Below are 17,533 nucleotides of genomic sequence, written 5' to 3' on the forward strand. Positions count from 1 at the left end.
AGTAACGAACGCGGCCGGAAACAGCCGAACCAACAGGTGCCTTTGGCGCCATCCGAGCGACCCCTGCTGGCCGGGGCAGCCACACCGCGGGGCAAGACCGCGCTCCCGCCTCACACCGGGACCCTCCTCACGACGGGGACTCCCCTCACACCGGGACGCGCCTCACACCTGGACTCTCCTCACACCGGGACCCTCCTCACGACGGGCACTCCCCTCACACCGGGACTCTCCTCACACGGGGCCGTTCCTGCTGCTGAGGGACAAGACCCCGCACAGCCCCACGCAGACACCTTGAAACTTTGACAGGGATCTTGGAGGTGCTGCCTTAGTTTCCAACAGAAAGAGATTTTATTCCTTCTCCCTGCAGCCTGGTCGCCTTTTCCCCCACACCCTCCCCTGTCTGCACCTTTTTTTCTCCTTAGAAGCAGAGCATCTGTGCCAGTCCAGGTTCAGGGAGAGAGGGGGGGGAAATGGAGCAGAAAGGTGAAGCAGCAGCTGATGGTCTCCTTTACCATTTCGGTTCTTTTATTGCAGAGACTCTGATCTTGCCTTATCTCTAACAGGATGTCTCCCCGCAGCGACTTTTAGGACTTTTGCTGAAGTGCCTCACCCTCCAACAGAAACAATAGCGTTAAGAGTTTGACCTTTTTCCATTTTATTAACACAAAATCATGTAAAGAGTGAAGACAAAGACAGGAACATACGCGTGTACTCAGGACATGGAAAACTCACTGCACAGATGGGAATGACCTTCCTTGCCGTGACCTGGCCGACTCCTTCTCCTCCCAGCTCGAGTACGACCACAGTGCGACAGACTTGCAGCTCCAAGCCCAACCTTACAAACCCACAGCGATTCCTTAAAACACCCTGCAGCTCCGTTACGACACAGCAGCTCAGCCTGCATTCAGAAACGCATCTGTTATTAAGAAAACTGAACCAGAGCGCTTGAATTCCCAAGTCTCCTGCTAACTGTAGAACAGCAGAACCTTTATCTATTTAGCATCATACAACATCTTCAAAACAAAGGAAAAACATTTATACGGTATGTGCATACACCCTAATGTTAATGCATGTATATTCATTTTTACATAGGTTCAATGAAAATCCATTCTAAAAGCAAAGAAGCAACCCCATGGTTATTTCTGACCACATAAATACATCAGTCGCAGGGATCGCTTGCAGTTACAGATCTTCTTGCAGAAACTTTTATAGTGCTGCTTGTATAGTCCGTTGGTCCAGTGGCTTCAGAACACGCACAGGGACGGGTAAAAAGAGGCGAGATCTTTACAGGCCAGTAGCTGAGCTTGCTGCATAGCAAGGCCAATGTACAGTATGACATCTGCAGTAATAATACCAATAAATTAGATTAAAACAATTCATATATACTTCCCATAGTATGAAAGCCAGAATTCACAAAAATCAGAAAACACTATTCTATTCAGATTGCATGGTGACAAACAAGGTGTTTGCCACAGTAGAGAATCAATGCACTTTCAATATCCAGTATTATTAGTAGGTTGTGGCACGCTGATATTTAATTGCCATGCAAGGATAACATCCTCAGACATTTTCCTGGGATCTGTCTTGATTATCAGCTAGAGGGCAGAGGGAGATCCACCATCAGAAGTCAGTTACTTCGCCATTTCTTCACTTGGGAAGAGCTGAGAGTGGTTGGTTGCTTTATTCCAAGAGATGGCAGGCATTTGAGTTTAGTTAGCCATGCGGTTGTGTTGTAAATAGGATTAATCACAGATTTATGACATCCACATTTTTGCAAAAGAGAGCAGGGAGTTTATTTCTGGTTTTAACGCTTCCCTTTGGTCAAAGGGGGCATACCGAGAAGCATGGTCTGAAAGCAAAGTATCACAATCTTAAAATGAAGCTCCAGGTCAGCTCTCCGAACAAACTTAGGATCACTAGAACAGAGCTCTACCTTCCATCCACTTAATAAGTACAGAATTCACAAGAATACTCTGAGCACACCAGCAAGGGCAAGAACTACTTTATGGAATGATTTGTGAGACCAGCCTCACCAAACAAAAAGCCTGAGTTTCACAAGCCTGAACAATAACTTTTTTTAATTACAAAAGGGTAAACTTAAACAAAAGTGGATAGTCTACAGATTAATTAAAAAAAAAAAGTTGAGCAAGTGACTATTCAGTGTTTCACGCACAACTCATCTCAATAATTTGTAGGTTTTGACTGGGCAATCAGTCAGAGACAGACAATTAAAACAGGACTCCAAACTGAAAAACCACTGCACATGTAATAAAGCTGGTTTCAAACCGGCATTTCTAACTCCACTGGCCTCAACGTATTCTTACAGTAGTTCCAGTTGTCCGACGCGAGTTACAAGCTGCTGTTCCCCAGTTAGCGCCGCTCTTCTCCGGTGAAAACATCCTTCAGGCTTTCAGATTACCCCTCTTTTGTTCCAGAAAACTTGAGAGTGAAGAGCTGACAAGTCTGTCCAACGTCCTTAGTTCTCTAGACTGCATTCCTGGGTGTGCCATTGTGAGTCACTGCTTTCATATTTGAGGCGCTTGGTTGATGGTTGCATATTCTGTGGGAGGCAACACCTACTTCAAAGACTTCATGAATGGCTTTGCGGAAGCAATGAAAATTGTAGTCTATCAGACCTGTCAAGAGGAGAGGGAAGGAAGAGGAAAAACTGTGATCAGCTTGGCACATTTACATAATCGACAGAGCTTCAAAACAAATATAAAATGCTTTACTTAACCAACAGCTATTTTGCTACTTATTTTAGTACGAATTTGGATTCAGATGATTTAACAACATTTAGATTTAGTTACACAAAAATCGAGGTGACTTGTAAAGTCCTATTAATATTTTATAGTTGATAAAAAACATTAGATAAAAGCCGTTCAATGGGGGAAATCCCTTACCTTTGCGCTCAAAACTCTCTTCTCTAAGAATGCAAACTAATGCCAAAAACTTTGTTACTTCTTTTAAGTACAGGACCGTTGTGTTATTGAGCTTGATAATTGCCATTGACTCTTTATCATAAGCACTTCCAGTGCCATCTTCCTTTAACCTAAAAAAGTATGAGTTAACCCCAGATATAATCAAGCAGGCATGCAGAGGTCATTTCAATACCTGTGAAATGCAGTGTTCATCACTTACCCGTATATACAGGAGACATCTATCACTACATCAATCATGTCACAGCACAACTCATATGACTGCATGTCCACAGGGGAACTGTCTGTTGCAATGTAGATTTTGCTGACTACATCGAAGAGAAAAGCCTTTTCAATGCCTGAATTCTTCGGGAAGAGAAAGAATTTGGATGAATTTTTAAAATAACTGCATTTAAAAAATCTCAAGTAGAATTCATACACTACTCCAGCCTTGTCTCTAGGGTGATATTTTATTGGACTTAAAGTATACAGCAGCATATTTCTATGTTACAAATTCTGTAAGTAATGCAAATGCTAAAAAAATCAGGGCAAAAGTCTCACAGGCCACATGAAGCAGACAATTTAGTTCGAGGCCAAGTTCGTATTGTGAAAAGTCTCTTGCCAGTACAACTACATTAGACTAAACGCCTTAGCAGACTAATCAGTATGTTGTGCTAGCAGAAAAATTCGGTATCAACAGTTATAACCAGCCCAACTACACTTTGTCAGTATTTAGAGACTCACAAAGCACGCACCAGTACAATTTAGCTGTGGTAAAGAGCTTCTAACGAGGACAACCAGGCCAGCAGAGTGCACCAACACAAGAGCCACCTGGCCCTCCCGAGGGCACACCTGGCCAGCGCTCATTGGCAGATGGACTCGCTTTACCGTTCCGTGTATTTCACTCAAAGTTGTATTAGATTAGCACTTACTGATATAAAGATATTTAATAGATTTTCCAGCGTTGGCAGTTGCGGAATGAGCTTCTGGACCACTTTACTGAAGGCTTCAAATATTGAATGGTCATAGATACTGGTCAAATAAAAGCTGAGATGAGGATGGAGGGAAAAGGAAGAAAAGAGAACAAAGATTCAAGAGTATTTCAGAATTGCAACATAAATGTTAAAGCTATGCTTTCTAACATTCAGGCCTGATGGTTTAGCTGAGATGCCTTTATCACAAATACGCCTGTCCACTGCACCAAGAATCTGATTCCTGAGCAACTGGAGTAAACGCGAACCAGACTCCCCCCAGCCCCGGGAGACGGGAGAGCAGAGAGAAAAATGCGAGCCTGCTTTCACAACACAGCTTACAGAACGTTCAGCACAAAGGTCTCTCCGGGCAGACCTTATTGCAGCCTTTCTGGACTTAAAAGGGGCCGATAAGAGGGATGGGGACAGACTTTTGAGCAGGGCCTGTTGCGACAGGACAAGGGGTGATGGTTTTAAACTACAAGAGGGGATATTCAGGCTGGACATGAGGAAGACGTTTGGTTTTGGTCTGTTTTATTTTACAGTGAGGGTGGTAAAACACTGGAACAAGTTGCGCAGAGAGCTGGTAGATGCCTCATCCCTGTAAACTTTTAAGGCCAGGCTGGACGGGGCTCTGAGCAACCTGAGTGGGTGAAGACGTCCCTGCTCATGGCAGGGGGGGCACTGGGGGAGCTGGGAAGGTCCCTCCAACCCAGACTATTCTGTGATTCTATGACTAGATTTCCAGTCCTGTTCCTGCCTTCCACTTGGTTCACACTAACACTGAGAGATACTGGCAATACTTAAAGGCTTCACAAGACTCAAAATAGCAGTAAAACCAGAGCAAAGATAGCTCGTTTTAAAGGTGTCTGTAAAAGACACCTGGATAAAGACACTATGGATACCAGCAACCGTAGAATCACATGCCAGAATCTTTAACTCACCTAAGGTGAAGTTTTTCGAGCCCAGCATCCGTAAGGTCATCATTAGCCCTCTGATGAATATCCCTCTGAGTTTCTATTTTATGGTCATCCGATAATCCATCAACTTTATGAATAAAAACTTCAAAGTTCATTTCTGGGTTGACCTTGTAGGCTTTTGAAACGGTAATGTGGAGTCTTGTTAAAGCTTCCATGTAGTCATCCTGTAAATCAGTTTTGGCAGGAATGAAGGACAAGGGTTTATCTATGACAACTACTCCATTCTGCACAAGGACAAAAGAACTTCACTTCTGTAACCAGAGAGGAGTATGGGAGAAGAGAAAGGAGGGATAATTCAGAGCATCTAGCACAAGCAGGTTCTCATATTATTGCAGAAAAGGTCAGTTCAGGGCACTCGCCCCTTTCCACTCGAGCAGGAACACACATTCCAGTCACTTCACAAAACCAAAATCACGCACCAGAAGTGAGGTTGCCAATGCATCCTTTGATACACAACACATGTTTTACAAGCTTATCTAAAAATATATGTCATTAGCTTCTTGATCATTCCTCTCATGTGTCAAGCAAAATGACAACTTCCTTATGATTTTCTTTTTGCTTGGCACATGGCTGCCATCCAGAGACCTGGACAGGCTGGGGAGTTGGGCAGGGAAAAATTGAATGCAATATAACAAGGGCAAGTGCAGAGTCTTGAATCTGGGCAGGAACAACCCCAGCTTCCAGTATAAGTTGGGGAATGACCTATTAGAGAGCAGCGTAGGGGAAAGGGACCTGGGGGTCCTGGGGACAGCAGGGTGACCATGAGCCAGCACTGGGCCCTTGTGGCCAGGAAGCCAATGGGACCTGGGGTGGGTTAGAAGGGGGTGGTCAGTAGGTCAGAGAGGTTCTCCTGCCCCTCTGCTCTGCCCTGGGGAGACCACACCTGGAATCTTGTGTCCAGTTGTGGCCCCTCAGTTCCAGCAGGACAGGGAACTGCTGCAGAGAGTCCAGCACAGCCACCAGGATGCTGAAGGGAGTGGAGCATCTCCCGTGTGAGGAAAGGCTGAGGGAGCTGGGGCTCTGGAGCTGGACAAGAGGACACTGAGGGGGGACTCATTCATGTTTACAGGTATCTAAAAGGGCAGTGTCAGGAGGATGGAGCCAGGCTCTTCTCGGTGACAACCAGTGATAGGACAAGGGGCAATGGGTTCAAACTGGAACACAAAAGGTTCCACTTAAATTTCAGAAGAAACTTCTCTGTGGTGAGGGTGTCAGAGCCTGGCCCAGGCTGCCCAGGGGGGTTGTGGAGTCTCCTTCTGTGCAGACATTCCAACCCGCCTGGACACCTTCCTGTGTAACCTCATCTGGGTGTTCCTGCTCCATGGGGGGATTGCACTGGATCAGCTTTCCAGGTCCCTTCCAATTCCTGACACTCTGTGATTCTGTGTGATTCTTAGTGATTTGTATTTACCTGGGCATCAATAACATATATTAGAGCACCTGTTCCTCTGAAGATCATCTCATAATCAAATGTTGGATCAAAAAAGTCCATCTGTCCAGGAAAATCCCATATCTGGAAATTCACAAACGAGCTGTTGGAAATATCATCTTTGTAGATCTTGTTGGTACTTTCCAAGAACAGAGTCTCATTGGGAGACATTTTGTGAAACACCACCTGTTAGAAGAACACAAATAATAGTCTTTATTAGAAGACACAGGTAAAAATTCTGTGACTTGAATCTTACAAATAGGTTTGTCCATTCTATTCCGGTATAAAGTCACTGTGCTAATTAAACAACTGCAAGCTCCTGAGAAATTCCTAAAGGCAACTTCACTTTTAGTCTGCTGCCAAGTGTTATGACATGATATAATCAACCTGTTCCTAAACTACAGTAACAGTGTAAAAAGTAACATTTCCCAGATGACCAAACAGTAATCCCAACCAGTGACAAATATGACTGCCACAACATCTCAAGGTCTAATGATCAAATACAACCTGCCACCGCAAGACACCTTATCGGGTACATTGTAGCAACACCTACAGACTGCAAGGAGAAAATCTAAGGCAAGAATTGCAAGTTGCGGAGAAAGTAACCAACCTAAGATAGCTTCACTTTCTTTGACACTTTGTCTACAAACATGAATAACTGAGCAATCTACATCCTTCTCCTCAGAAGGGAAACAACCATCAAAGCCAAAACTCTTATAAGAATCTTCACAGTGACCCAAAAGGAAGAGCCCTTCACCGGGTTGTCCCAGCCACCACTCAATCTGCTACTGAACGTTCAGGTTATGCCAGCATGGAAAATCCAATTGTCCAAAAGGAGAAAACAAATAGTTTCTGCAGAGACGCTGTTGAAGAGAAACTTCCTGATACTCCAAGAGCACCTCCAATTATTACCACAGCTAGTTCGCTCAGGCAGCAGCGCAACGAGCTCCCAGGTAACAGAACCACAGCTTCTAATTCCCAAGCCACATCAGCACAAGATAAATGTTATGTCCTCTTATTGCATACTCAAGATCGCACTGTTCCTTTCCTGTACAACTACTTGAATGGGTCCTCAGAGAACTGATACTACTAACCTTGGTCATTAAAATAGTCCAAAAGCTACATCTATAAAGCGACAGCAAGAGCAAAAGCCTGGTCTAGACAAGCTGGCCCAGCACCCTGTGCAGCTCAATCTTCAATGTGTCCAATGTTGGGGGATCCACCACTTCCCCAGGGAGATTGTTCCAATGGTTGATTGTTCTCATTGGCAAAATTTTCCCTCTTGTGTCCAACCGGAATCTCCCCAGGACCTCTGGAGGATTCTGCACTTGCATTTGAAGAAAGTTTGAGGGCCCTAACTCTAGACGGGGACCGCAAATACAAAACTTGCACGTAGGAACAAGGATGATTCTTAGCGCTACACTTCCCTTGAGCTACATAACAAGTGAAAATAGTCAGTTTTGTCTTATTTTTATTAGGAAACACCAGCAACTTCATGAAGCTACCAACAAAGCTACAGCACCAAAACAGTTTCACTTCCTCTTTGACTGCCTGGTCATACTAAAGGAAACCAGAAGCTGCCTTTCTGCTCACAGAAAAGCAGAAGCGTCTTTCAAAGGATCAAAAGGCAGAACAGCTCAAGTCTTCTCCAGCCCCACACGCCGGTTGGGCATCACATACCTGCCCCACTTCCACATCCATGAGAAAACACCTCATGATAAATTTCACACCAGTACCTTCACCTTTTATTTTTGAAGTGTTAAAGTGAAGAACTACAAAGGCTACAACCTACACTACACAACCTTCCTCTCGGAGTCCGTTCTGGGAAGTGTCTTTAAGCAGGAGCCTCCCATCGCTCCAACTTCGCCCACATTTAAAAGCAGAAATTGCCCCCACGGGAACACGGAAAGGAGAGCGAGCTCAGCGCTGGAGGCGGCGCGGCAGGCGGGGCGGGAGCCGCCGGCTGCCCCTCACCTTCTGGATCGAGGACTTGCCGCTGCGCCGCAGCCCCATGAGCAGGATCCGCGGCTTGGAGTCCGCCCCGCCCGCGCCGCCGCCCGGCCCGCCCGCGCCGCCGCCGGGCCCTGGGCCTCCCTCCAGCTCCGCCTCCTCCTCTTCCTCCCCGTAGCCGAAGTCCTTGGGGAACGAGTCCGCAGCCCCGAAGCTGCTCCCCACCAACGCCGGCTCCTCGGCCGTGCCCGCTGCGCCCGCCCCGCCGAACTGCAGCGCCATGTCCGCCCGCGCCCGCCGCCGCCAGCGCCCGTCCCGGGCCTCCTGCTGCGCGGCCAACGCAGCCCGACAGCACACAGCCCGCCCCGGATTGGCTGGCGCCGAGCTCCGCGGCGCTGATTGGCTGAGGGCGGCAGCGGGGTAGTGTGGCTCCGGTCAGACGACACGAGTCACCTGACGGCGCCGCCGCACGTGAGCCGGAGGGGCGGGGCCAGGCCGGACCCGCCCGTCCCGAGCGATTGTCACCCGTGAAACCGGGTCCCTCGCGTCCGTCAGAGGGGCCTCGGTTTGCTACGGGCATCATTGCTACAGGCAGGCAGCTCAGTGGAAGCTTTAGCAAAGACTTATTCCATTATAATCCTAATTTAAGGCTCCGAAGACCAAACTGTTTTCAGAGAAGAGTTATGAGAAGCGCCCTCCCACCCAACGCCCCCCCCGTGAGTCCTGGTGACACAGCTCAGCACCGCACCTGGCGCTGGCTCTTCAGCACGACTCGTCCCAAACAGCGTTTGTCCCTGTCGTCCTCCACTCATAGTGCAATGTACAATGCATTTTCTACAGCATTACACTCTCCTTATTTCTACATACTGCAATTTAACCCTAGCTATACATTCTAACTCAGAAGCGAGCTTGCTTCTCTGTTGCAGAGGGTGGAGCATTTCCATTTGTTGGTTGGTTTTGGTACATTTGTGGTGTCCCCCTCCAGGTTTTTCTGAGGTTTTTTTGTTGTTTTAAAGATTTAACACAGTATTTTCTGCTCACTTTGCTCTCTTCTGGTCTCTTCAGATCAACAATAGGTCTAGTTTCTGAAACAGGATCAGACACATGAACTGTGTGGGAATAGGTACAGCACATACAAATTAAAGAGTCAAAGTACAGGTTGTTCTGCATCTCCAACATCGTGCTACGCCCATCACTTAACACCACTCTACTCACTCCTTTTGCGTCCCCCTGAGCAGACAGTTCCAACAGAAGCCTAACAGTGCCAAGTACCAACTTGGAACACACCCTGGGGGTCCTGCTTCAGTTTACAGTGGGTCCCTCTGTGTCACGTCACCCCTTACAGTTAAAAGCAAGACAGAGATCAGTAGCTTCGCAGGAACATTGACCCGGGTGTGAAATATTCCAAGTTGGCAGGCACAGTTATCTGCAAGTTAATCATGACCAGCACCTTTTCTTAAACACAGAAAGCAAGTTGGCCAGTATGTTTAAACTCATCAGTTGCTGCTGCAGCTGCACAAAAATAGCTATACACTCACAATACTGCCTTTTTTCTTTAAGATGAGTAACAAATTAAACATGCACAGTTCACATACACACAAAGAAAAAGACTGTGGTTCTCAGGAAGCCCTTTATTAAGTGAAGGCATTAAAGGAGAAACTACTGTTATTCACCAAGCTTCTCGTCTTGAGGTGGTTCATACTGAGCCAGCTGTGGATTTAAAGAGAGGAATTTAGTTAGCTGCAACATTTCAGAGACACTTTCTACATTAAGAAACGCATGAAAACATTTGGTCTGGAAGTATTCCATCTACTTTGAGCGTTTTAATCCATCACTGATATTTGTGCAGGTCCATTTTCAAGTCTGGCAACAAAATAACCCTTCCCTCAAAACATCCATTTGTCTTGTTGTATAATCACGCAGCTATAACAAGGGGGGCTTTTTAGATGCACTTTCAAGCTTTAAGAGGAGCGTCAGGGTCATTTTAGCCAAAAAGTGCAAGCTCCTGATCCATGGGGATGCGAGTGCCTCCCCCGGTAACGTCCGGCTACACACGGGGCTGTGCCAAGTCACACAAACTAATATACAATATTCCTCCTTCAGTTTGCCTTCTGAAAGCCTTTATAGGAGAGAGCTTTTATCTTTTTCAAAGCACTTCTGGAAGCCTAAGATACATAATATCAAGCAACTTAAACGCATCCAGACAGGACCGAATGAACACATGGATCAGCCTCACTAATATATACTTGCACTAAATTAATAAAATCCCTAGTTTAGAATACTGGTCTATGTTATAGAATATAAGAAGTGTCTCATCAACAAAAAAGGAACCTTTACTACAATGAATTCTGTCAGCGCTCCCCATCCACGAGGCTCAGCAATGCACTAACGTTTATCAGTCACTATAATGAAAGTCAACCGTATTCTAAGCATTAAAGCATTCTTCTTGTTGTGTAATACGGACCTACCGCGGAACGTTAAGCGGACTTTTACCTTGGTTTTCAGTTTTTTATTTTCTTCCAACACGGCTTCGTATTTTTCTTTCATCTCTGTCACCTCCAAGCGAAGTGCCTCTATTTCTGGATTCTCAGGAGTTGAAGCTCCCAGGTGCTGCTTCAGAAAGCTGATATTTGCCTGTTAAGTATTCCTCCAGCTACACAGCACAACCGCGGTTTAGTTTTAACGCTTACGATGAGGTTAGCGCTGCAATACACGCGACCGAAATGGCATTAAATCACTGTAAGATTACTACAGTGCTTTTCATCCTACAGGATGAAGTTACAAAAGTCAGAAAGCTTTTCAAGATCGTTAGTACATTCCTAGAAAAACAAGACAAAGCCCACACCAAGGCATCGGTACGCACAGGACAAATTCTCGTGTTTTACTATACCCTTTTCTTCTTGTAAGAATGCAATTATTAGCTAAAATACGTATATAAAAGCCATGTTCTCAGTGCGAGTCTTCTAAACGAGCCTCTCCAGTTCACCCACGAGTCTGAAGTGGTTCTAGAAACAATTCCCAGAAGAGAAAAAGGATACTCCAGTGCACTATTTGGTTTCTCTGGCTCCTCATACAAGGCTACCAGCACTGCAAACAGAAAATAGTCAAAGATTGCAAGAAGTTCACAGAACTCTATGTTTTTAAAACGCACCACAGTCAGAGTTGCATGCCGTTTTTATAGAACGTTTTTCTGCTTGACAAGATTTTCACCTCTGTACTTCAACATAAAGAGCAGGTGATACAGGAGGGAACAGAGCATCCCACCCGCTAACAGCTGACGGGAGTTTTGTTGATCACCTAACCACCATCTTTGGCTGTTCTACCACAGAACACAAAGCAGCTTAGACAACTCTTGCTTATTCCACATACAACCCTAGTATTGGCTTCCATGAGAAAAGCTGAAATACTAACTTTTTTGAGAGTTTGAGAGCCATTGCTTATACTTAAAGTACCACAGGACAACATCAGCGCTTCTATCAGTTTGAGCATAAAAACAAAACCTCCACTGAACACCTACAGTTATAAAACTAAATGGCCACCACGACAGCAGGTGATACTGATCATCTTTATGGCTGGGGGCTCCAGCAGAGCACCCTAAAGCCCAGGCACAAGCAGCAGTACCCCGGCAGCTCCAGCAAAGCCGGCCGTGCAAACACCAGCTCCGTGTCTGGCAAACTCATGGACTCAGTTCCCAAATGTAACCACCTCCCCTGCTCACAGGGGCACACATGGCTATAGAAGACATCAGTTTTCACAAATACTTAGATACCGCAGAATAAGTTAATCAAACTAAATTGTAAATTGAATTATATTCTTTTAGTTTGAACTTGTTTCAGCGTGAGCAGCTGAACTCTACGGGAGAGGAACCGTTTCCCCGTTCTCACGTGTCTCAACCATTCCTGCCCCACACGCCAGGAACGAGACTCGGAGCCGCGTTCCCGGGGGGGACCTTGTTCTCACGGGGGGCTCAGCTCTGTCCTCCCCCCCGCGCCCGGCTCGGTCTCCATTCCAACCGCCGCTCCGAGCTTCCCGGGAGCGCTCGGCCGCCGCGCAGACGGAGGAGAACGGGCGAGCGGCTCCCCGGGCGCGGGGCCGCCGGACAGCGCCGGGACAGCCCGAGGGTGACCCGAGGGGAGCGGCCCCCGCCCGCAGAAACGCGCCGCGGGTCCCCCGGGCGGCAGGACGCAAGGCGGGGACTTACCCTTGGTGAGCGTGTCCAGCACCCCCGACTTCTCCAGGTACCGGCGGAACTGCTCCCGCTTGGAGTCCGCGGCCTGAGGGAGGACGCCCACACGGTCAGATCGGCGGCGCCTCCCCCTCGGCTAACGGAGCCGGCTCGTCGGACCGGGCCACCCCCCCCTCTCCGCCGCGGCGGCACGAAGGGCCGCACCGGTGCCGGTCCCGGGCCGGCCCCTCCGCGCAGCCGGCTCGGTGGAGCCGCACCAGCCCCGCTCCGGCTCCCTCCCTCCTACCTTGTAATGCGCCATCAACGCCCCGCGCCCGCACCGCCCCGCGCCTGCGCGCTGCACTTGTACGGCGCGAGCGCTTGCCGCCGTTACCATGGCGACGGCAGCGCGGCCACGCCCCGGCCTGGGCCTCGGCTTGTTCCGCCGGCCCCGTTGGCCCCGCCGCCGCGCTCCCTTCCCCGGGCAGCCGTGCCCGCTGTCCCGCGTTGTCCCGCTCTGCCCCGCACTCCTCGCCAGGTACGGAAGCGCGTTCCGGGCCCGGCGGTTCCGGGACGCACCTGTGCCGGCCCTGGGGGAACGATCGCCCAACCGCCGCACCGGCCCGAGCGGCGGCCGCAGCCGGCGGGCCCGGGAGCCACGGCGGGAAAGCTTCGCCTCCCGAAAAACGCCTCTCGCCTCGGCCCCTTTTAAGAAATGGAAGCGGTTATACCAGCTTATTTTTGTGAAGCGCTGCGGTATCTACTGATAAAACCTTATTACAACAATTAAACCCAGAACCAACCAATTCACCTTCACCTGCGATGCTGGGGTCTGTTTTCTACACTTCTGCAATGTCTTTGGTTCTCACTGGGATCAAGTTCCACCTTTTGGCTGGCAAGTGACAAAACAGAATGTTTGACCTGTGCCCACGCACACAAAGTTATTAAAAACCCACAGAAAAATGGATTATTTTGTAACCTGTCCTGAACCGACAGAAATGCACATTTGTGGCCATCGAAATGCTGATTTTCTCTTATTTAGACAGTGGGAGCAGAGTGCAGTGAACCCAGGCTTTTTATTGCAGAGACTTTAGATACAAAACATGCATTAGCGCAGTTATCGCCCACAGAAACGTATGTCTCAAGCCACAGTAGCAGTATTAATTCAGCTAAATCATGCTATACATTTATATAAGTTCCTGTGTATGAAACAATGTTAAATTTTACAGTGTCAGCAGAATTATGTGGGTTTGGATACATGTAGAGCAACACTAGAGGTGACAAGAGCAGCTGCTGGAGAGAAGTGTCCAGTGAGTAGTTTTAATAGTACTAATGCATATTTCTTATGTGGACAGGGCCATAATGCTTAGAGTAATGTTAGAATTCAGGGCAGAGACAAACAGACCCCGTATTGTTCGGAAAAGGAGTGAGTTTAAACTTTGAAATACCTTTTATATGGTTTTTGACACTGAAAGCAGCAAGGTACCACCATTCTTTAAAATTATTTATTTCTTACCATAGTGAGCTTTCTGGTTTGGGAAACCCAGCATTTCTGATCTATACATTGCAGTGGTGTGTTTTCTGATTAAAAAAACTCGCTAGCTTAGTAGTGTGATGCAAAATCTCACTTTTAAAGCTCACGGCTCGTTTCTAAATCGTGGTGCTTTAAAAACGCAATAGTGGATTGAGTGGTGATAGTGTACAATGAGAGGTTCACCCTGATTTTCTGCGGGGAAGCCAGTGGTGATACACTGAAAAGAAAGCGGAAAGTCACTGCGGAGCCAGAGTATCAGTGATACATGTATCAAATGGTTTGTTCCTCTTGTGTTCAGCCCAGCTGGAGCAGGGGGATATGTCTGGTGTTCTGCTTTCAGCCAACAATCAAATACCTGTTTGAATTCCTAGAGAGATTAAGCAAAAACATGTTTACCGATAATTAATTTCCGCTGAGAGCGCCAGTGCCATCTTTAGCTTAATTTCATTTACATTTGTAAAATATATTGTTAGACTGTAAGGTTTGTTTTCTAGCTTTTTCCTTTTTCCGTTTAAATAGCATCAGCTGTGATTTTACGCCTGACTTTTCCTAATATGTGGATTTACTCAATGTACGTTTCCCTTTTTAGCCAAAGGGCGGTGTGGAAGTTTACATGCCGAGCCCTAAGCTGCCTCTCATTACACCGGAAGCAAAGAGACCGTTCAAACGTTACTCCGCTAATATTCACCGCGCTACACAACTTTCCCATGGATGTGAGCCGGGTGGTTACAGCTGGGCGATGCTCTCACACAGGGCGGGCTCGTGGCGCGGCGTTCCGACGACCCCAGCGTCGATGGGCGCGATTCGGGCGTCCCCCGCTATATCTGCAGGTCGGTGGGGGCCCGTCTGCTGCTGGCGTTGCTGGAGAGCGACGGGCGCCGGGGCAGGGCCGGCCGGGGGCTCCCGCAGCTCCGGCTCTCGTGGGACCCCGAGCTCACCTCCCCGGGGGACTCCGGAGTGGCTGGGGGGCTGCAGGTCTTTGCGTCAGCGCTGTGGCTTTGGGCTTTGCTTGCGCCGAGGCTGCTCTGCCTTCGGTTGCTGTTCTTGGGAAGAGAATTAGCTGAAGCTCCTGCACCCTCAGCCGTCGCCGAGCAGCTCCGAGATGAACCGATTCTGTGTTGTCTTCTGAAAGCGGTGACGGGCTGCGCTGTGTCGGGCTGCAGCAAAGCTTGAGGTGGCGCTTCAGCGAAGCCTCTGGAAGCGATGTCCGCATTCTGAGCGCCAACGGGGAAATGTTTCCTTTCAGCTTCTTTTTGAGCATCGAGTTTGCCAAGCAAGGCATCATTATTATTTGTGCTAATATTTGGAGTCTGATTGTCTAAAGCATTTGTAGCCGGCCTCTTCTTTGGCGATTTATATTCCTGATTGCGACACGTGTAGTTGCTGCTGCTTTCCGTACGGTTATTTTGCACGGACTGAAACATGGGAGGAGAATTTAGAACGGGGTAGATGGCAGCATCAGTTTGCTTTTCCATCAGGAAGGTGTAACCGCTAAGCGCAGAAGGAACCGTTTTCTGCGAGGTGGTGGATATTCCCAAAGACGAGTGCGGTATCACCGAGTATTTCTTGGGCTTGTTTCCGTAGGAATTGTCAGGGTCGTCCTTGTGTTTATTGTGCCCACAGAGTCCCAGTTTAATTTTTCGGAATCCTAGGTGGATAATTTCGAGGATATTTAAAAGCAACGACACGGTCGCTATCGATTGCATGAATAATATGAACACCGTCTTTTCCGTTGGTCTAGACACGAAGCAGTCGACTGTGTTAGGACACGGGTCTCTCTGACACTTGTACAGGGGATCCAGATGGAAGCCGTACAGAAGATACTGGCCGATCATAAACCCGACCTCCACGGCAGACCTGGTGAAGATGTGCACCACGTAGGTGCAGAGCAGAGACCCCCGCAGCGGCGCCTTGTTCAGCTTCCTTTGGTCTAACTGCCGGAGCTCCCTCTCCAGCCTTTTCCGATTTTCGGTCATTTCTAACTCAGTGCTTTCCAGTTCCACTCTTATCTGAGCTTTCTTTTTCTGCCTCTCCTTCTCCAGGGCTCGCAGCCGGTATAAAGCATGACCCATGTACACCAGGGAAGGGGAGGACACGAATATAACTTGCAAGACCCAGTATCTGATGAGGGAGATGGGAAAGGCCTCATCGTAGCACACGTTTCTGCAACCGGGTTGCTCAGTGTTGCATATAAATTCGGATTGTTCATCGTTCCAAACATCTTCGGTCGCCACCCCGAGGACCAGCATTCGAAATATGAAGAGGATAGTTAACCAAATCTTTCCAATAATGGTGGAATGAATGTGGACCTCCTCTAAAATGCCTCCGAGGAAATTCCAGTCTCCCATTATTATTCTGCCATCTTAACACTAAAATGTAGGAGAGAAGAAAAGCATCAAACACTGTAAAAGCTGGTGGGACAAGACTTTAAATTCCTTTTCAGTGGTGTTTTCTATGGAAATAGCATTAATTTTCACCTGTAAAGCAGGAGTGTTAAGAAATCAAATGGGATTTGCAGTCTTACGGCTGCAATATTGATGGCTATAGAGAAAACCTGCTGTTAAGGCAGCCTGCCAAACATGAAAATACTCCTGCAAATCAGTTTATAAATAAGCAAGTCGCACATTTTTTAAAGATAAATTAAAAATAAACAGCAAATTAAAATGAAAACCTACCTTTCTTTGCAAAAATGTGTAAAGTTAAAGATCTGTGGTGTCCGGTAAGAAGTTATAACCCCCACCATCTTCCCTCCGGCCGAGTGAATTTCACATTCTAAGCCGTTTATTTTGCTACAGGAACAAGTGATGGAGCACGAGCTTTGCACATTGAATTTATATTCGCTGGGGATGGAGCGAGGAGAAAATCGATCTGTGGTTCGGTCTGTTACCGCTCCAAGCATCATTCGACTCTGAGCAGCGAGAGAACCGCATTTAGAAAGCTCGAAATGAAGAATCCGCAGCTGGAAATTCCTTCAGCTGATCTTCGCTCGCACAGCGGGCGGCACAAACGCCCTTGGAGTGCTGGCCCAGCAGAGCAGCGCCCGCAGCAGGCTCAGGCGTTTCCCAGACCTCGAATGATCCGCATCTGATGTTCTGGGATGCGTGACCTCGTGTGAAACGGTACAGCAGCCAAACAGCCACCGGACAAGTCGAGCGAGAACGTGAATTTGAGCACAAATGAGGATTTTATAGCACCGACGCTGCTCTTTACCTCAGTGCAGACATTTTGCAGATGTACATAAACTGTCCTAACCAACATTCAGCGTTTAGGAACAAAATAATAAGCGATGTGAGGAAAGAATGCTCGTTTCTCTTCTAGGTCTAAAGCCACCTCGGTGCCTTTCACTAGTTTGCCGCAAAACATCCCCCAAACTTTAACGCCTGTTCTATTTCCTTAGCTCAGGGTCAGCCAGCACAGAAATCATTCAGTCGTGGAAATATTCTCCAGAGATCAAGCCCTTTTCATTCCTACTCATCAATAATGTGCACTTAATGCGTACAATTGATTTCTATTTTCTACTGTATTTGTCTGACCCACAATAGTCGGCTGGACAACCGGAGGCACAAACAGCAGCGACGCGTCCCCG

General features: G+C 47.7%; 3 protein-coding genes across 4 annotated transcripts; all 3 read right to left on the reverse strand.

Annotated features, from left to right (window-relative positions):
• Positions 1–662: 662 nt before the first annotated feature.
• RRAGC (Ras related GTP binding C) lies at positions 663–8,545 on the reverse strand. Of its 2 annotated transcripts, XR_013923128.1 has the most exons (8): positions 8,273–8,530; positions 6,281–6,484; positions 4,834–5,033; positions 3,851–3,965; positions 3,142–3,284; positions 2,904–3,052; positions 2,325–2,636; positions 663–1,339 (listed from the first exon to the last, which is right to left on the reverse strand). XR_013923128.1 is itself a non-coding variant. In XM_080357572.1 (7 exons), the coding sequence occupies exons 1-7, from the start codon at positions 8,528–8,530 to the stop codon at positions 2,485–2,487; spliced, it is 1,221 nt and encodes a 406-aa protein (XP_080213698.1). In that variant the 5' UTR covers positions 8,531–8,545; the 3' UTR covers positions 663–2,484. The 2 variants fall into 2 exon arrangements, 1 of the variants encoding a protein (XP_080213698.1); XM_080357572.1 differs by having other exon boundaries at positions 663–2,636; positions 8,273–8,545.
• A 1,314-nt stretch (positions 8,546–9,859) lies between these two features.
• On the reverse strand, positions 9,860–12,789 carry MYCBP (MYC binding protein). Its single transcript, XM_080357681.1, has 5 exons — positions 12,721–12,789; positions 12,450–12,522; positions 11,287–11,335; positions 10,742–10,871; positions 9,860–9,958 (listed from the first exon to the last, which is right to left on the reverse strand). The coding sequence occupies exons 1-5, from the start codon at positions 12,733–12,735 to the stop codon at positions 9,914–9,916; spliced, it is 312 nt and encodes a 103-aa protein (XP_080213807.1). The 5' UTR covers positions 12,736–12,789; the 3' UTR covers positions 9,860–9,913.
• Positions 12,790–14,765: 1,976 nt separating this feature from the next.
• On the reverse strand, positions 14,766–16,295 carry GJA9 (gap junction protein alpha 9; the record flags this gene model as incomplete). Its single annotated transcript, XM_080357719.1, has 1 exon — positions 14,766–16,295. The coding sequence occupies one exon, from the start codon at positions 16,293–16,295 to the stop codon at positions 14,766–14,768; it is 1,530 nt and encodes a 509-aa protein (XP_080213845.1).
• Positions 16,296–17,533: the final 1,238 nt, after the last annotated feature.

Source organism: Nesoenas mayeri (genome assembly GCF_963082525.1).
Source record: "Nesoenas mayeri genome assembly, chromosome: 21".
Lineage (NCBI taxonomy): Eukaryota > Metazoa > Chordata > Aves > Columbiformes > Columbidae > Nesoenas > Nesoenas mayeri.